General features: G+C 40.1%; 1 protein-coding gene across 6 annotated transcripts in view; it reads right to left on the reverse strand.

The window, feature by feature from the left end:
• GTF2I (general transcription factor IIi) overlaps window positions 1-17,720 on the reverse strand; it is a 98,287-nt gene that overhangs the window by 76,265 nt on the left and 4,302 nt on the right. For all 6 annotated transcript variants that reach the window (XM_026515952.4, XM_026515953.4, XM_026515955.4 and 3 more), the window contains exon 2: window positions 132-235. In XM_026515952.4, the coding sequence (XP_026371737.1) occupies window positions 132-230 (99 nt within the window). In that variant the 5' untranslated portion in view covers window positions 231-235. The remainder of the gene's footprint in view (window positions 1-131; window positions 236-17,720) is intronic.

Genomic DNA, 17,720 nt, shown 5'->3' on the forward strand with positions numbered 1-17,720 from the left:
CTATTCAAGCAAAAAAACTCTTCCTATAAAACCAAAAAACATGCATGTTTACAAAAAAAAAAACAAAACTCACCCACAAACTCAATCCTATCCAACTATAAACATTTTCTAGAACTATAAAGCCATCTCACCATGGACTCAAGAGCAGACATAAGGAACGTCACCACCATCCTGCTCTCTGAGGACTCCTCATCTTCAACGGGCAGGGTAGACATTGCTACTTGGGCCATGATCCCTAGGAAAGAAATAAGAAAGTGAGTAGCAGAAATTCACAATGTCCTTCTCAACAGACTTTCAGCGCTGTGAGAGTCCTCCACAGACTGCCTAATTTACAGTTTTCTTGCCTAAGAGGGAAAAAACGCTCAGAAGCTCAGTATTCAATTTGTCAAAAACTCCCATCCTCTAAGATATAAAATCTATCCCCTAAACTTCCAACTCATTTCCATAAAATTAGGTCAGCATAATCCCCAAAATAAACTCAGATGTCACCCACAACCAAGTTAAAATTTCTCCCAAGTGAGGGGCGCCTGGGTGGCTCAGTCGGTTAAGCGTCTGCCTTAGCTCAGGTCATGACCCCAGGGGCCTGGGATCGAGTCCTACATCAGGCTCGCTGCTCAGCAGGGATTCTGCTTCTCCCTGTCCCCCAGAATAAAAAGAAAAAAAAAAAAAAATCTCCCAAGTGAGAGAGGTGAAGCACTCCACCATCCAGTGATAGTTTATCACAGTTCAACACAGGACATGGATGCAAAGTTCCCTTCCTCCCAGGGACACGCAGAGTCGGTAAGGCAGACAGAAGCTGGGTGAAGAGAACGTCTTTGTTCTTACTAAGAAGGAAATCAGTTGCAGGACAAATAACATCTAAGATTGCTTTATAATACAACATTATTATTCTCTTTAGAAAACATTTTCTGATACTTGGGTATCAGCAAGGAGCCTCAACTGAATCCAACACTATAAAAACGGAACACATAAACACCAAATAGGAACCGTTGGCAAGGATGTGGAGAAATTGTGCACTGCTCCTAGGAATGTAAAACGATGCATCCAGGGTGGAAAACAATTTGTTGACAGTTCCTAAAAAAAATTAATCATAATTACCATGACACAGCAATTCCACTTTTGGATATATACCCAAAAGAACCAGAAGCAGGTTCTCAGATCCATCTATATGCATGTTCACAAAAGCATTATTCACAAAAGCCAAGAGGTGGAAACAACCCAAATGTCCACTGTCAGCTGAATGGATGCACAAAATGGGAGACATACATACAATGGCATGTAATTCAGCCTTTAAGAGGAAAGAAGTTCTGAAACATGCTACAACATAAATGAACCTCGAAAAGATTATTTTAAGCGAAATAAGCCAGACACAGAAAGACAAATATTATGATTCCACTCCCATGAGATACCTACATAATAGTCAAATTCACAGAGACAGAAAGAAGAATAGTGGTCATCAGGGACTAGGAGGAGTGAGTAGTGGGGATTTATTGTTAATGTGCACAGAATTTTATTTGGGATGATGAAAAGTTCTGGAACTAAATGGTGGTGATGGCTGCAGAACAATGCCAGGGAGCTGTACATTTAAATAAAAATGGTTAAAACAGGGGCGCCTGGGTGGCGCAGTTGTTAAGCGTCTGCCTTCGGCTCAGGGAGTGATCCCGGCGTTATGGGATCGAGCCCCACATCAGGCTCCTCCGCTATGAGCCTGCTTCTTCCTCTCCCACTCCCCCTGCTTGTGTTCCCTCTCTCGCTGGCTGTCTCTATCTCTGTCGAATAAATAAATAAAATCTTTTTAAAAAAATGGTTAAAATGGTTAATTTTGTTAGGTATATCTTATAAAAATTTAAAACTGAAAAGCAAAAATATACCACATAAAGACACTCTAAGAAGCCAAAATCAAAAGCATATTTTAAAAAAACTAATACTGGGACGCCTGAGTGGCTCAGTCTGTTATGCATCCAACTCTTGATTTCACCTCAGGTCATGACCTCAGGGTAGTGAGATCGAGCCCCACTGGAGGACTCCATGCTTGGCGTGGAGCCTGCTTAAGATTCTCTCTCCCCTCTCCCTCTACCCCCCACCCCCCCCCCACCTCTCACCCCAGTTCCTGGGCTCTCTCTCAAAAAAACAAACCAAAACAAAAAAACACTAACACAAAAAAACTTCTTCTAGAGGCACCTGGCTGGTTCAATCGGTAGACAGTGTACCTCCCGATCTTCGGGTAGTGAGTTCAAGCCCCACCTTGAGCACTGAGCTTATTTAAAAAAAAAAAAAAAAAAAGTGACCTAGCTCTACCATTTGTTACCCTGTGAGTTAACCGCTAGGCTAGATTTGGGCACCAACAAGTAACAAAGTGTACATACTTGGGAAATAACACTTCGCAATGAAAAACAGTAACAAAAACAACCGATACTTATCCCTGAATCTGTGAACAAATAGAAGCAACTTTGTTTTCCAAAACAAGATCTCTATCCTGAATAGAGATAGAATCAGGAAAAGCTGTATTAAGCAAGAGAATGCTTAAAACATAGAAATTACTTTCCCTAACAGCCTAGGTCCCATTCTTTTCTCCTGGATAAATAAGTTTAAGTAAATTTATATTAAAATGTGGCTCAGTCAAAATGGACTACAAAGGCATATTATTTTGTCATAATCATAACATTCACTTGGAATATACTGTCATTATTTCTGAAAATTCATAGGATTTCTTACTAATTTCACTTTTCCTTCAATTCTCCAGAATGAAGAAAAAGGAGACGTGAAAAGGGAGACATGTTCTCATTTTACAAATTCAATGATGTGTCAAAAGTTATAGCTACTCTTAGTGCCAGAACATAACACTAGGACAATTTTCTGCCTACTGTGATTTCTACTTCTCACCTTAAATTGCCAGAAATCCGCCAGGAGGTCATTCACGCTCAATGAGTATTAAGAAACGGGAGACAGACACCCCACTGACAGCCCTGCAGGGGTGCCACAGGCGATGAGAGGTCCTATTTCATAACCAGAACTTCTCAGGAGGCATCGTAGCACTTACAAGGGGAAGAACCTTGGAGGTAACTGTCCAGTAGGGCTTGGTGGGGAAGGATGTGTTTTGTTTGGGGCTTTCTACTCTCAAAATGCGCATCTGCATTACAACAGAAATTCTGGGAACTGTTCTTTGCCGGTCCCAAGGGGTCATTTCCCTGGATAGTCTTGATTCAAGACTCCTCAAGGAACAATCTCCCTGCACCCCTCACCCAGTAACTGCTGCCCTTCTCTTCTCTTTCCTAGAAAGGAACTGCCATCACACAGTGGCACTGACGAGGGCCACCAGGGCCACACACCAGGCCAGGCTGCTGACACAGGCTTATGGAGCATGCAGCATGATAGGCACTGGCAGACCAGGTTGTGGGTCCCTGGACCACAAAGCAGCTCCGTGACCTCCAGTGAGCAGAGACACTAAATCAACTTGCTTAGAAGTCCCCTTAAACCTCTGACCTTTTATGAGGCCCCTCATTTTAAATAAGGGCTGGACAGACCAAAAAGAAAAAAAGATCCATTAACTACATATAGAACTACTCATTATCTATTTCATAGTCCAACAACCCTGTAAGGGAGAAATAATAAGAACACAAAAACGAGGGGCGCCTGGGTGGCTCGGTCAGTTAAATGTCTGCCTTCGGCTCAGGTCATGACCCCTGGGTCCTGGGATCAAGCCCCACACTGGACTCCCTGCTCAGTGGGGAGCCTGCTTCTCTCTTTCCCTCTACTGATCCCCCTGCTTGTGTGCTGGCGCTCGCTCTCTCTCTCTCAAACAAATAAAATCTTTTTTTAAAAAAAAGCGCACAAACACGAAATAGAAGTACATTCACGGAGCCTAGAGAAAAGAACTTCACAGGAGATGGTGCTCCCATAGAACACTTGAGCAGAGTTCATGTATTCTTTTTCTGGTTTATTTTAAACAGGAGTGTGTGTTTGTGTGTGTGTGTGTCTAGAAATGAACAACAACAAAAAATCACCGCTGAAAGCAGCTAAAATGGGATAGCTCTGTACTCAAGGAATGCTAACAGGCACATCTGTATCTGTAAACTTCATTAGGGATATTCTTTGGAACAAAAAGGGAAATGAACAAAATGATCATATACTCCGTAAGACAGTAAATACAAAAAAAAAAAAAAAGTATGGATCCTTCTGAATCTTCTAGATACAGAAAAGGATGAGAAATTGACCTGAGATAATTCAGAGTTAACCCGTTAGAACAGAAAACGACTTCTAGTTTCTGGATCTATAACAGAAAGTGCTTGCTCCCCCCTGCGTATCTCTGATGCTGTCTTGGTAAAGGAGGCCTTATGAAGAGCTTACAAGAGAAAAGGTGATCTCTTTATAAAGGCAGTCATCCAAGGAAGAAGACCAACAGTCAAAGAACAACCTGGTGGACATACCTCTAGAGATGTACTATCCAATGTGGTAGCTAATAGCCCCATGTAACCACTTTAATTAAAATCTACAATTGTAATAGGATTAGCCACCTTTCAAGTGCTCAATATCCACATGTAGCTAGCGGCTGCTGTTGAAGATCACAGAACATTTTCATCATCACAAAAACTATACTGCTAGAGAGGCTACACTACGTAGAATACGCTCGGATAAGCTTATTCATGAGAAGTAATTCTCACGAGAGACACAGACTCTCAAGATAAATTAGTAAAATTCCGAAGAGGCTAACCCACTATCAGTGCAGTGACCTTGCCTCAGTGATCAACTAGCATCATGTACCTGTGATCACATTCCATATTCTTACAGAACAAATTATTATTTATATAGCTACATAACAGCCCATCAAAATGGAATCATACAATTTCTCTGAACATCTTCATAAATCTTTTGTCTTATTTCCATATTTTAAAATTCTTAATACTGAAATAGATTAGTATGAGCATCTTTATTTTAAAAGATTTATTTATTTGTTTACAGCGCACAAGTGGAGGGAGGGTAAGGAGCAGAGGAAAAGAGTGTCTCAAGCAGACTCCCCACTGAGCAAGAGCCTGATGCGGGGCTCAATCCCAGGACCTTGAGATCATGACCTGAGCCGAAATCAAGAGTCGGACGTCCAACTGACTGAGCCACCCAGGCGCTCCAATAAGTAGTATGAACAGCTTTATAGCTCTTGATGTGTAATGCCAAAATTTTCCCAGTGTTCCCAGAAATGTTTAAAATACACTAAATCTGGGGTGCCTTAGTCGTTAAGCATCTGCCTTCGGCTCAGGTCATGATCCCAGAGTCCTGGCACTGAGTCCCTCATCGGGCTCCCTGATCAGGAGGGACCTGCTTCTCCCTCTCCCCTTGCTTGTTCTGTCAAATAAATAAGTAAAATCTGAAAGGAATGAATGAATGAATGAATGAAGGAAGGAAGGAAGGAAGGAAGGAAGGAAGGAAAAGAAAGAGAAGGAAAGAAAAGAAAGAAAAGGAAGGAAAAGAAAAAAGAGGGGAAAAAAGTAAAGAAAAGAGAAAAGAAAAGACAAATCATTTTAATTGTGAGGCCTGTGATTAAGGCAGGTTCCTCCAGGTGTCTGGGAACACGACCTGCTTGGGATCACCATAATCCAAGTTCAAGGCTTCAGGGTGCTTGGGCCACCCAGATGTTAACCCAGACCACAGAGATGCGGGCTAGCTTACTTGTCAATCACCCTCATCCAATTTGGGGTCTCATCTTACTGGTGAAAAAAAAAAAGTCTATTTGACCCCTAGTTTTGTGTAGGCTCTGGGCTTCCATTTCTGAGCCTCACATCCCATAAGTTGGTACAGTTAGTAGGTACCTTCAGGACAAAAGTGATTTTCACTTCTATTATTTGAGTTCCCACTTTCTTTTTGCTATTAGTCTTTTTATATTAGCCCTTCCAAGTTCCCATCTCATTAACTTTTTGTTATTTATACCAGTTTTTGTTTTATAATTTTAGAACATTCTTATTAGTTCCACCCACTCTGATAACCACATCTTATAACAGTCTTTATTCTGAAGAATAATTTATGAATTTGCCAGGACGATCTTAGACTGTAAGGTTACAAATTCCTATTTCCAACCACCCCAAGAAGGGAATTTTTATTGTCTTCGGTAATTATTCAGCTGAAAGGATGCACTGGCTCTACATAAAGCTAGATCCAGAAACACAAGACATGTCACTAGAGTTCTCTCTGCTCCCACGGAGTCTTCACTTCTCCTTGAGCAGATGGGTTTCTTCCCTAAGGCAGAGATGACGGCCAAGTGCATCTTTAAGCTTACCACACACCTGTACTGTGACCCCAGAGGCAACAGACTGCTGTATCTTCCCACTACAATGTGCACAAAAGTTCTGGGGGTTTGTGTCATGAGCCTGGTCTAATTACAGTGGCTAGTCAGAACAAAATTATCTGGGATTCACTGACTGGCAGTCTAGCTAGAGCCACATGGAATAGGAAGGTAGGCAGTTATTCAGAAGGCAAAGCAGGGGGACACCTGGGCGGCTCAGTCCCCAGAGCACGCGACTCTTGATCGCAGGTCTGCGAGTTCAACCCCATGTTGGGCATGGAGCCTACCATAAACAGAAAGCAAAGCAAGGACAGGAGAAAAAGGATGAGAAACCATAAGCAGGCCCAGCACCCAAAAAACAGCAGCAACCCTAGTCGGCTGTAACTTCTTTCCTATTTTTTCAATTTCCTCAATTCCTCCATTCTGAATGTTTTCTGACTTTATCTTGTGTTTCCCTGATTTGATTTTCAATTCTCCTTTAGGAATTTCAAAGATGACCTTCGTTGGACTGTTACTGTTTCATACATCTCTCATCCTGGTCAGCTACTGTTTAATGGATGTGAGGCCTTTTTGATCTGTCTGAAACCAGACTCCAGCCATTCTTTACAATCTTCTTCTGTTTCTTGTTGGAGATCCATTTCAAGGATTAGGTTTATCTGGGTCCTTACTGTTCTGATCTGTTCTACCTCAAAATAAGCCAATAATTAATTCCATATAAATTTTCATTTGACCATATTTCTTTTAACTTATTGATCCTTGCTGTTGTTAATGCTGAACAGCAAAATAACAAAAAATATTTTATAGTGAGTCAGAGGCTTCATGACGATTTTCACACATGCCATTATCACTCTGACAACAACAGCAAAACACTAAACAAAAAACCCCACTGAGGTCCTTAATATTTTTTACTATGGTGAGCTCTAAAATATTACTAAACTGGCACCTGGGTGGCTCAGTCGGTTAATTAAGCGTCTGCCTCAGCTCAGGTCATGGTCCCAGGGTCCTGAGATCTCTGCAGGGAGTCTGCTTCTCCCTCTGCCCCTCACCCCACTCGTTCTCTCAATCTCTCTCTCTCTCAAATAAATAAAAATACTTTTTAAAATAAATAAAATAAAATATTACCAAATTTTCAGTACTTGTGCTTCAAATTTAAGCTTCGGATCAGACTGGTAAGTGCGGAAAGTACTATATTACACTGATCCTGGGTTTTTTTTTTTTTTATTACATTTTTACCCTTTCTTTTTTGTATTTATATTTTTAAATTTCAACAAGCATCTTTCCATTTCAGTCTTACAACATATAATCTTAGATCAAGGGAAAAAAAAAAAAAATCAAGATATTTTAGTGCAACCTCCTTGCTCCATTATGTTATAAACGAGAAGCCCAACCCAGAAAGATTAGCTGTCTTGCTATGATCATAAAAACAGTTAATTTTATAACAAGTGACTGGAATCCGTATCTCCAAATTCCAAATTACCTCTTTCATGCACAATAATAATCAAAGAAAGGCAGGTTAAATAGAGGAACCCAAGGTAAATAATTACACAGTGATTAAAACTGTAATACTAGGCAATCTTCACGAGGCAGTAAATTAACTGCCACCCACTGTAAACAAACCGAAGCAAAAGGCTAGTATCCTTTTTGTCCATGAAGCACAGATTACGGTGGACCCTGAGGAATACTTTATGTATCAACATCAGCCACATTCCATTAAGAAAAATAAAGGATTTGGTTCCAAGAAAAAAATACGAATGAGAGACGGGCCAAGCTTCTACGTGAACACGTAATTTGTGTCACAGAACTCTGCTGACAGACACGATCAGGAGTCATAGGTCCTCTTAACAGCAAACAACAGCCCTCAGAGTTGAGTTTAAACAACAGTTTAACTGAGCAAAATTTTAGTAAAATCCAAGACGCAAGACCCACTTCTCAACCAGGAGCAAATGGATTTAAACTGATAGAGGCGCCAGGCCCATTATTTTAATCTACTCTCAAAAACTTTATTTTCACAATTTTCTACACATTGTGAAGGTTATCTCCGTTATTTTTACTTCCAGTAAGCAATTAAGAGCTACCCTGCATAGTTACTTAAGTATGGTGAAATTAATTTCAAGACTGCAAAAATCATTAACTTTCCTAACTCAACGTTTTGTACAAGAGCCATAAGCACTAAATCCCAGCTGGATACCTGATCAATTAAAACTAAGAACTATTCAACAGTATGTAAAATATCTACCACTAGGATACTGTCCATGGAAGACTACAGACAGTATTTAGGACAGGTAATGGTATTCAATTCTGTAACTATACAACAGGTTACAGAGGTAAAAACAAACAAAGGAATATTTTTACCAGGACAATCTTTCATCCAAACTTCTTCAGTTATTGACCTCTACCCCCAAAAATGCAGTGGGGGGCATCTGGCTGGCTCACTAGGCAGAGCATGCAACTCTTAATCTTAGGGTCGTGAGTTCAAGCCCCATGTTGGGTGTACAAACTACTTAAAATAAAAATAATAAAATACATTTTTTTTAAAGATTTTATTTATTTATTTGAGAGAGAGAGACAGTGAGAGAGGGAACACCAGCAAGGGGAGTGGGAGAGGGAGAAGCAGGCTTCCCAGTGAGCAGGGAGCCCAATGGAGGGCTCAATCCCAGGACCCTGGGATCATGACCTGAGCCAAAGCAGACGCTTAACGGCTGAGCCACCCAGGCGCCCCCAAAATAAAATACATTTTAAAAAATGCAGTGTAAGGTTTCCTGTATTATGGATGGTCTTTTTCCGGGCCAGTATTTAAGATCTCTTCCTCAGTTCTTTGGTGTCAGTTCCAGTTGTTCTCCATTCTATGAGATCTAGTCCCAGGTTATTCTTTACATGTGATGTAAAACTCAAATTTACCAATTCATTTTATTAAGAAATCCTGAAGTCTGGTGAGTCTGGGTGGCTCAGATGGTTGAACGTCTGCCTTCGGCTTGGGTCGTGATCCCAGGGTCCTGGGATCGGGCCCCATGTTGGGCTCCCTGCTTGGCAGGGAGCCTCCTTCTCCCTCTACTGCTCCCCCTGCTCATGCTCTCTCGCTCTCTGTCAAATAAGTAGATAAAATTTAAAAAGAAGAAGAAGAAGGAGGAGGAGGAGGAGGAGGAAAGAAAAGAAATCCTAACGTCAAGTTTTGACACAATTAATGATGAAAGGCACTATCATACTCTAAAGTATATAAACTAACAGAAACATTTCAGTGAGAAGTATAAAATAATTTCAAGTATCACTTAATTCTAAGGAAAAACTAAAATGGGACTGCAGACTTTTGAATATAAATTGTAATATATAAAAGAAATTTCCTCAAAATGACAAGTACAAACAGAAAAGTTAAAATTCATCATCTAAGATGTTACACATTTTGTCATAACAGGGTGCCTAAAATAAATGGAAAAGATCTAATAGTTCGATCAGCTGACTTTATCCTAAACAAGATTCAGTTGCATTAAAATTAATTTAGGTCATCATATTAATACTGTATTGCAACAATCTTCTAGGCTGCCTAAATCTTTCTACCTCTGAAACTGATGGTGTTTAACACCTCCATGTTGCACCTGTAATTACTAAGTAGCAAAAGCTAAAGAATCTGTTTCTCCAGAGAGGAGAAATGTCAGTGTACATTTACTATAATCAGTTTGGATTGCAAACACAGAATTTGTGCCTTAAATTTCTTTCAACATGCCACCATTTGTTCTAATTACGTCTACTTAGTAGCTTCTGCAGAAGACGTGTTTAAGGTAATTCACTGACCCTATTAAATTTGTCTTTTGAAGGATAACAAAGAAATTAACTTGACGTGTTTATTACTAAAGCAGGGCATTTGCCTGACACATTTTACAAAGCAGAACTTTTTTCTAAATATAAGAACAGTTTATAACTTGGAAAAACAAGGTAAACTGCTCGAGATTACAAAATTATTAAGTAGAATCTATTCGAGATCTGACTGCTCTTAATTCTCCATGTTCTTTCAAACCACATCATCTACTGTAAAATTTATTTTTTTTTTAAGATTTTATTTGAGAGAGAGCGAGCATTGAGTGTGGGGAGGGGCAGGGGAGAGGGAGAAGCAGGCTCTCCACGGACGCAGGACTGGAGCCCAGGCTGGGGATCATGACCTGAGCTGAAGGCAGACACTTAATCGACTGATCCACCCAGGCGCCCCTGTAAAATTTAATCTGATTTTTAATGTTTCCCAAATTCCACTATTCACAATATTTAAATTCCAGAAAAATATTTAGTTTTCAGAGACTTAGACAACAACTACAATGGGATTTTTAGGTCCATGCGCTAACCTTCATTCTAAAAAATAAATATCCCTAGCCCCAAGAGAAAAAAAATTCTCAATTCTAAAAAACAGAGTTTCATTATCCCTGAAGTACTGCCACACAAAATACTTATTAACGAAGTAAAGCGTGGCACACACCAAGTGATCAAAGTTAACACTAGTCAGGGGACAAACAGACTTCACATACCACCCAACAGAACCTGCTGAGTGAGAACACTGTGATATTCCTGCATAAATACATCGGACAAACCCAAGTTCAGGGACAGTCTGTAAAATGACTACATCTTCAAAAATGTCAAGGGCACACAATTCAAAGGCTAAGGAACCGTTCTAAAGCGAGGTGTATTAGAGGGACAAGACAACTGGGTGATCCTGGATTAGACAGACCCTTTTGCTATTAAATGACATCTCGTGGGGCACCTGGGTGGCTCAGTTGGTTAAGCGGCTGCCTTCGGTTCAGGTTGTGATCCTGGAGTCCTGTGATCAAGCCCCTGCTCAGTGGGGAGTCTGCTTCTCCCTATCCTCTCTCCCTCTGCCCCCTCCTTCTCATGCTCTCTCTCTCAAATAAATAAAATCTTTAAAAAAATAAAAGTGACATCTGGCAAAACCTAAGTGGGGTTTTTGGGTGAAGGGTATATGGGCAATTTTTGTTTGCTGTTCTTGTAACTATTTTGTCAGTTTCAAGGGATCCCAAATAATTTTTAAAGTACTAAGTACATATGTGCTAATAAGCTAATCAAAAGTTTTCTACTTTGGCCTTATCTCATGGGTGTTTAAGTCTTGCTGCTTTTGCTGTCCAAGGTAGGCAGAATGTTAAAATCGGGAGAAAGGTGAAGGACGTTAAACAGTAAATTACTGACTGCAATTTGTCTCTATTAGCTAAATAAAACTGGAAATGGGCTGTTTTTCTTTCTTTTTGCATTTGAAGGAGGGAGTGAAGGTAAATAAGCCCAGAAGTGAAGCACACATACTACACTTAACTCAAAAGGTTATCAAACTTCTCTACAGACTGCACACAACTGGTAAACCAGGGGCTTTTAATTTGGACGGTACTTGTTATTGACCGTGTGCCTGTACACTAGACTGGGGGAGGGGGAATCCTGTCGCCCCAGCACCAACACAGTGCCTGGCACATAGTGAGCACGCCTGTGCTGAATTCAATGAATCCTAAGCTCCTGGCTGATGTTTTCCCCCCAATACTAGAACTTAGTCACAATGAAGGCTACCAAACAGATCGCTGGCTAAAATGGCTAAGTCAGAAAGTGTAATCAATAATTTGATCCCAGGTAAGTTTAAGTATAAATTGAACTTTATTTGGTTTTCAACCTTGTAGCTATCCTGTTTATTAACAGTTAAGTAAAATTACTAGTTTATCATTAATATCATTACCTAAACTTTAAACATTAATATCAGAACTGGAAATTAGTATAATGTGGTAATTAAGAGCATTGGGCTCTGAACCTGACTGCTTAAGTTGATGGTGCCTGCCTACTTTGGGGCACGGGACTGCTGTGATGATTAAAAGTGCTCTAATGTAAGAAGTGCTCAGAACAGTAAATGCTTTTATAAAAAGCACCCAAAAACTATTACTAGTTACAGGTATTCTTGCTCAACTCTCTTAAGGCACCCCAAGTTTTGACACATCCTCCAACAGACAGCTTGCTTTTTTTTTTGTTTTTAAGATTTTTTTAAAGTAATCTCTCCACCCAACGTGAGGCTCAACTTACAACCCCGAGATCAACAGCTGCATGCTCCATGGACTAAGCCAGCCAGGCACCCTGAGCTTGCTACTTTTACATCAACAATATGCAATTACGGGACTGGTTTAGTATTGGTCCTCCTAATGGATCCAATCCGTCCCTGTGGCATCCTCCTCCTGGAAAAGCCGCGTTCTACAAAGAAACCCTTTCATGCGTAGCGCTCCTCCACGTGCTCATCTCTGAACTAAGCATCCACCGTCTGTCCTGCGCTTTCCTTGTCCTTACCTTTATCACACCATCCTCAAAGTATTTGAGTTTGTCCAGGCAAAGTCCCGGAATTGGATGTAACATCTCAGATAAGATCAGCTCACCACACACTACGCTTGGACCTGTAACTCGCAGGATTCCCTTATTCCTTGCCTATTATCACAGAGGGATATTTTAATTCACGTTTCTAAGAGTTTAACTCCGCAGGCTTAAGAGGTATTTTTCAAAGGGAAGAAAATTAGGTCAGTGCTTCATTCAGAGGTTCCATTTCACAAACATTTCATAACAGAATATAAAGTATCACAATTTATATTAATATAGTAATATTATTTAACATATATACTTTAGCAGACAAGAGAAACAGAACCAAAGAGCCCAAATTAGTTCATTTAATGTTCATTAATTTTTAGAAATTCTATGTAATGGCAAATGCTTAGAAATAAAATTAGAAATCCCTAAGATGAACTTTTGCTCAAGATGGATTTTTAAGTCAAGGCTTTTAAGTTTTGATAGCTGGCTTCGCTTACATTTTAAGATGCTTAATTCATTTCTCTCTACTGCGATAAAGCTGGTAATCATGTCAGTAAAACCCAAGTGATCTCTCAAGAAGAAACAAAATACATTTGAAAGGTTAAGATTTGAAATGATCTGTAACAGTTGTATTTATACTTAAACCTTTATACCCTTTTCCACCAATATTTCGAAAAACATGTTGAGATACCTCACAAAAATAGCTAAATTTTATTTTTTTAAAAAGCCAGGTGAAAGGAAGAATGACGAAATAATAAAATGAAGCCAGGGAAAGAGGATCTGCCCAACTGATGGATCACAAGTTCAGTCCTGAGCCTCACAAGTAGCCAAAGCAATGTCCTTGAAAAACAAACCCCCCAAAAATCTTATCAGCTATTCAGGAAGATTTGCAACTTTTCTTGGCACTACACTTTAAGAGAAAATGTTTGCAAATGTAAAAATTATCCTTTTAAATTGATAGTCCAGATCTTTAAAAACACAGCAGCTTGCTCTACCAATACACCAAGAATGTATCCCTTTGACCTTATTACAAATTTTTAAATTATTTAGGACTGGGAAACCGGGATCACTTGTTCTAACTTTGTATGAATGGGAAGAGGAAATGAAAATCAAGTAACTACGATCTACAAAGTCCCATCTTTTTCTTAATGCACTGTTCACAGATAGCAGGCAACAGAGCCAAGCTACTATGACACCAATTCTGAAATCAGACCAAAGTTCTGAATTCAAGTTCTATCTCCAGTACTAGATATGACTGACCTTGGGATTCTTGAACCCCAAACTTACTGCTCTGGAAAATGACAATAATATGTGAACTTACCTCACAAAGTTATCAGAATGTAAGTTAAGGACCTGCTGGTGTTTCACACAAGCATTCAGTAAATTAAGCATTTAAAAATTTAAATTTCATTAAAATTGTTACTTTTAAAATACATACATATTTATTTACATATAAACTCTCCAAATCCACATCTGATAAAATGAAAATTTCCCAATTAGTTGCTTTATTACCACTAAATAAAATAACCTATTGTCTGATGGGGCAGGAAAACTAATGAGATAAGTGTCAAAATAAATCACTGCTTTTTCCCCCATTTATTTTCCCCAACTTTATTGAGATATAATTGACATATAACATTGTGTACATTTAAGGTATAAAATAAATCACTGCTTTTAAAGCCTGCACATGGGGCTGCCTGGATGGCTCAGTCAACTAAGGATCTGATTTTGGCTGGGGTCATGATCTCAGGGTCCCGGGGTCAAGCAGTCTGCTAGTCTCCCTCTCCCTCTGCCCCTCCCCCTGGGTGTGTGTGTGCATGCGCGTGCGCTTTCTCTCTCAAATAAATAAATAAACCTGAAAAAAATAAAGCATGCATGTGTTTACATCAAATGTGTTCCTCAAAAATTATTTTAGGGGCGCCTGGGTGGCACAGCGGTTAAGCGTCTGCCTTCGGCTCAGGGCGTGATCCCGGCGTTATGGGATCGAGCCCCACATCAGGCTCCTCCGCTATGAGCCTGCTTCTTCCTCTCCCACTCCCCCTGCTTGTGTTCCCTCTCTCGCTGGCTGTCTCTATCTCTGTCGAATAAATAAATAAAATCTTTAAAAAAAAATTATTTTAAATTTAAGTTACAAAGGTCACCTTATTCCAAATATCTAAAACAAAGAAACTAGACTGAATATACACACCCGACTAAAGAGTCGTTATCCTGAAGCTCTCGACAATATAATCTGCTCAGACCAGTATTTACCGAGAAATAGACTGTGTCCTGGGGCTTCACAGAAGAGCTAACACACCCAGACAGCCCTCGATATGTTGGGTAAGTGAATGAATAAGTACTGCCCCAAAAGCAGTAAGGGATCCCTTCTTCTCCAAAGCTTAAAATATAGAAGATGAATACTGAATAGCTCAGCCACTCACTTTGCTAGTGTAAGAACACTGTTCAGGGGAACCTTGGTGGCTCAGCTGGTTGAGTGGCTGCCTTTGGCTCAGGTCCTGATCCCAGGGTCCTGGGACGGAGCCCTGCATCAGGGTCCCTGCTCAGCGGGGAGTCCGATTCTCCCTCTTCTCCTCCCCTGCCCCCCACTTGTGCTCTCTCTCACTCATGATCTCTCAAATAAATAAGTAAAATTTCAAAATAAAATAAAATAAATAAAAAGGAAGGACATTCTGACACATTCTATAACATGGATGAACCTTGAAGACACTATGCTAAGTGAAGCAAACCAGTCAGGGAAGGACAAATACTGTATTATGAGGTCCCTGAAACCATCAAAATCACAGGCAGAAAGTAGAGCGGTGGGTACAAGGGGCTGGGGTGAGGGGAAACCTGAACTGCTGTTTAACAGGCAGTCTCAGGTTAAGAAGATGAAAAGTCCCAGGGGCACCTGGGTGGCTGAATCGGTTAAGCATCTGCCTTGGCATAAGCCACATTGGGCTCCTTGCTCAGCGGGGAGCCTGCATCTCCCTCTGCCTGCTCTGCATGCCGCTTCCTCTGCTGGTGTTCTCTCTCTCCTACGTAAACAAAATCTTTAAAAAGAAAAGAAAAAAGTAAAAGAAAAACAACGATCCAGCATTTCCACAAAAGATTTGAAAACAGGCTTCAAAACACACTGGTGAACCAGTGTCCATAGCTGCGTACCCATAATAGCCAAAAGGCAGAAGCAATCCAAACGTCCATCAACAGAGGTTAAGTACAAATAAAATGCTGTACGCTATCTAATGGAACACCATTCAGCCAAAAAGAGAAATGAAGCTCTGACACAGGCCACAACATAGATGAACCTTGAAAACGATACGCTAAGTGAAATAAACCAGACACAAAATGACAAACATTGTAGGATTACACTTTAAAAGAGGTATCTAAAACAGGCAAGAGGCCCCTGGCTGGCTCAGTCAGTAGAGCGTGCGACCTTAACTCAGGGTTGTGAGTTCAAGCCCCAGGTTAGACGTAGAGCCTACTTATAAATAAATGAGTAAGTAAAAAGACTAAAATAGACAAATTCATAGAGTCAGAAAGTGTATTAGAGGTTACCAGAGACTGGGGGAGAGGAGAAATGGTGAGTTATTGCTTAATGGGTGCAGAGTTCCTATCCGGGGTGAAAAGAAATATTTTCAAAATAGTGGTGATGATTGTACAACATTTTGAAGGTAATTAACGCTACTGAATAAAAAATGCTAACAACAACAACGATGTTTAAATATGCTTAAAGTGGCAGAAAGAACAGGAGGAAGAAGTGAAGCTAACGGATTTCCTTATAACTGTTCAGCCAGTTTTCAAACTCATTCCAGAACTAGGGTCAGTTTCTATTTCCTCACTTATAAAGTGGGCATAATACATGCTGTCATCCTCCTTTGTCAAATTATCGATGAAATAATGTAACTGAAGTGTTTGGCGCCTGGCCACAAATAAGATAGCTAAGCTTTTCTTACCTCCTTTAACTGCTCTGTAAAAGCCAAGAAATTATGACTACCTTTCAACTCCTTTACTACTTGCTATGTCAAATACATCAACATCACAGTTCGAGAAAGAGGTCACTACCTCTAAAACTTGTGAGGGCTGAAGACGGAAAACAGGCACAGTGAATGTATGCGTGGAGTAAGCAGTTCCAGAAGGCTATTTTTCAATTATAAACTCACTATTCTCAAGGTAGACATGTTTCATCTCCATTACACAAATGTACAGATTCTCAGCTCGTTTGAAGTAGATACCCGAAATAAAACCAAACTCTTCACTACTCTGTAGAACTATACTATAGTATAATCGCATATATGTACTTTAAGGGGAACAAAACCTCATTATTTCCTCTGCCCTCCTACAAAAACAAAACAATTTAACAGTCATAAGGAAAAAATCCCAAAAAGTCCTTGCCTTTCCAGAACTTATATTCTTCAGTTTGGGGAGATTAACCTTGTAGTCAGTATTACTGGGAAAATTTTTATTTCCTTTGAAAATTCAATTTCTCAGAAGTATTCAACAATGTTTTTATGACTAATATTTACTGAATGCTTATCATCGCCAGATACCATCCCAAGCACTTTCACTCATTCAATCTTCACAATAACCTATAACAGAAACAAGGCTCTCCCATCATCATTCCTATTTTTTAAAATAGGGAAAATGAGGCACAAAAAGGGGAAGTGAATTGCTCACGGTAACAACCAGAAGTAGCATGAGCCAGGATTTGAATCCAGGTAATCCGATTTCAGAACCTGTGTCTGTTAGAGCCACACTAAGTCATATTCTTCTCTCACAATTATAAATTCATTTTGTCCCTTAAGTTTCATTTTAAGTAAACTAATTCTTCAAAAATCCTCTAAAGTTTCAGTTGTTGTTTTTTTTTTAAGATTTTATTTATTTGAGAGAGAGAGAGAGCAGGAGCTGGGGGAGGAGCAGACGGGGAGGGAGAGGGAGAGAAAATCCTCAAGCCGACTCCATGCGGAGCCCCATGCTGAGCCCCATGCAGGCTCCATCTCACAACCCTGAGATCACGACCTGAGCCGAAACCAAGAACTGAGCCACCTAGGCGCCCCAAAAGTCCTCTATAGTTTTCAATCAAGTTACAACCAAGGAACGATGAGTCGATTCTCCCATCAACTCTGAAAATCCCTGGCTATTTCAAACTTTCTCT

This window comes from Ursus arctos, unplaced genomic scaffold (genome assembly GCF_023065955.2).
Source record: "Ursus arctos isolate Adak ecotype North America unplaced genomic scaffold, UrsArc2.0 scaffold_2, whole genome shotgun sequence".
Classification (NCBI taxonomy): domain Eukaryota; kingdom Metazoa; phylum Chordata; class Mammalia; order Carnivora; family Ursidae; genus Ursus; species Ursus arctos.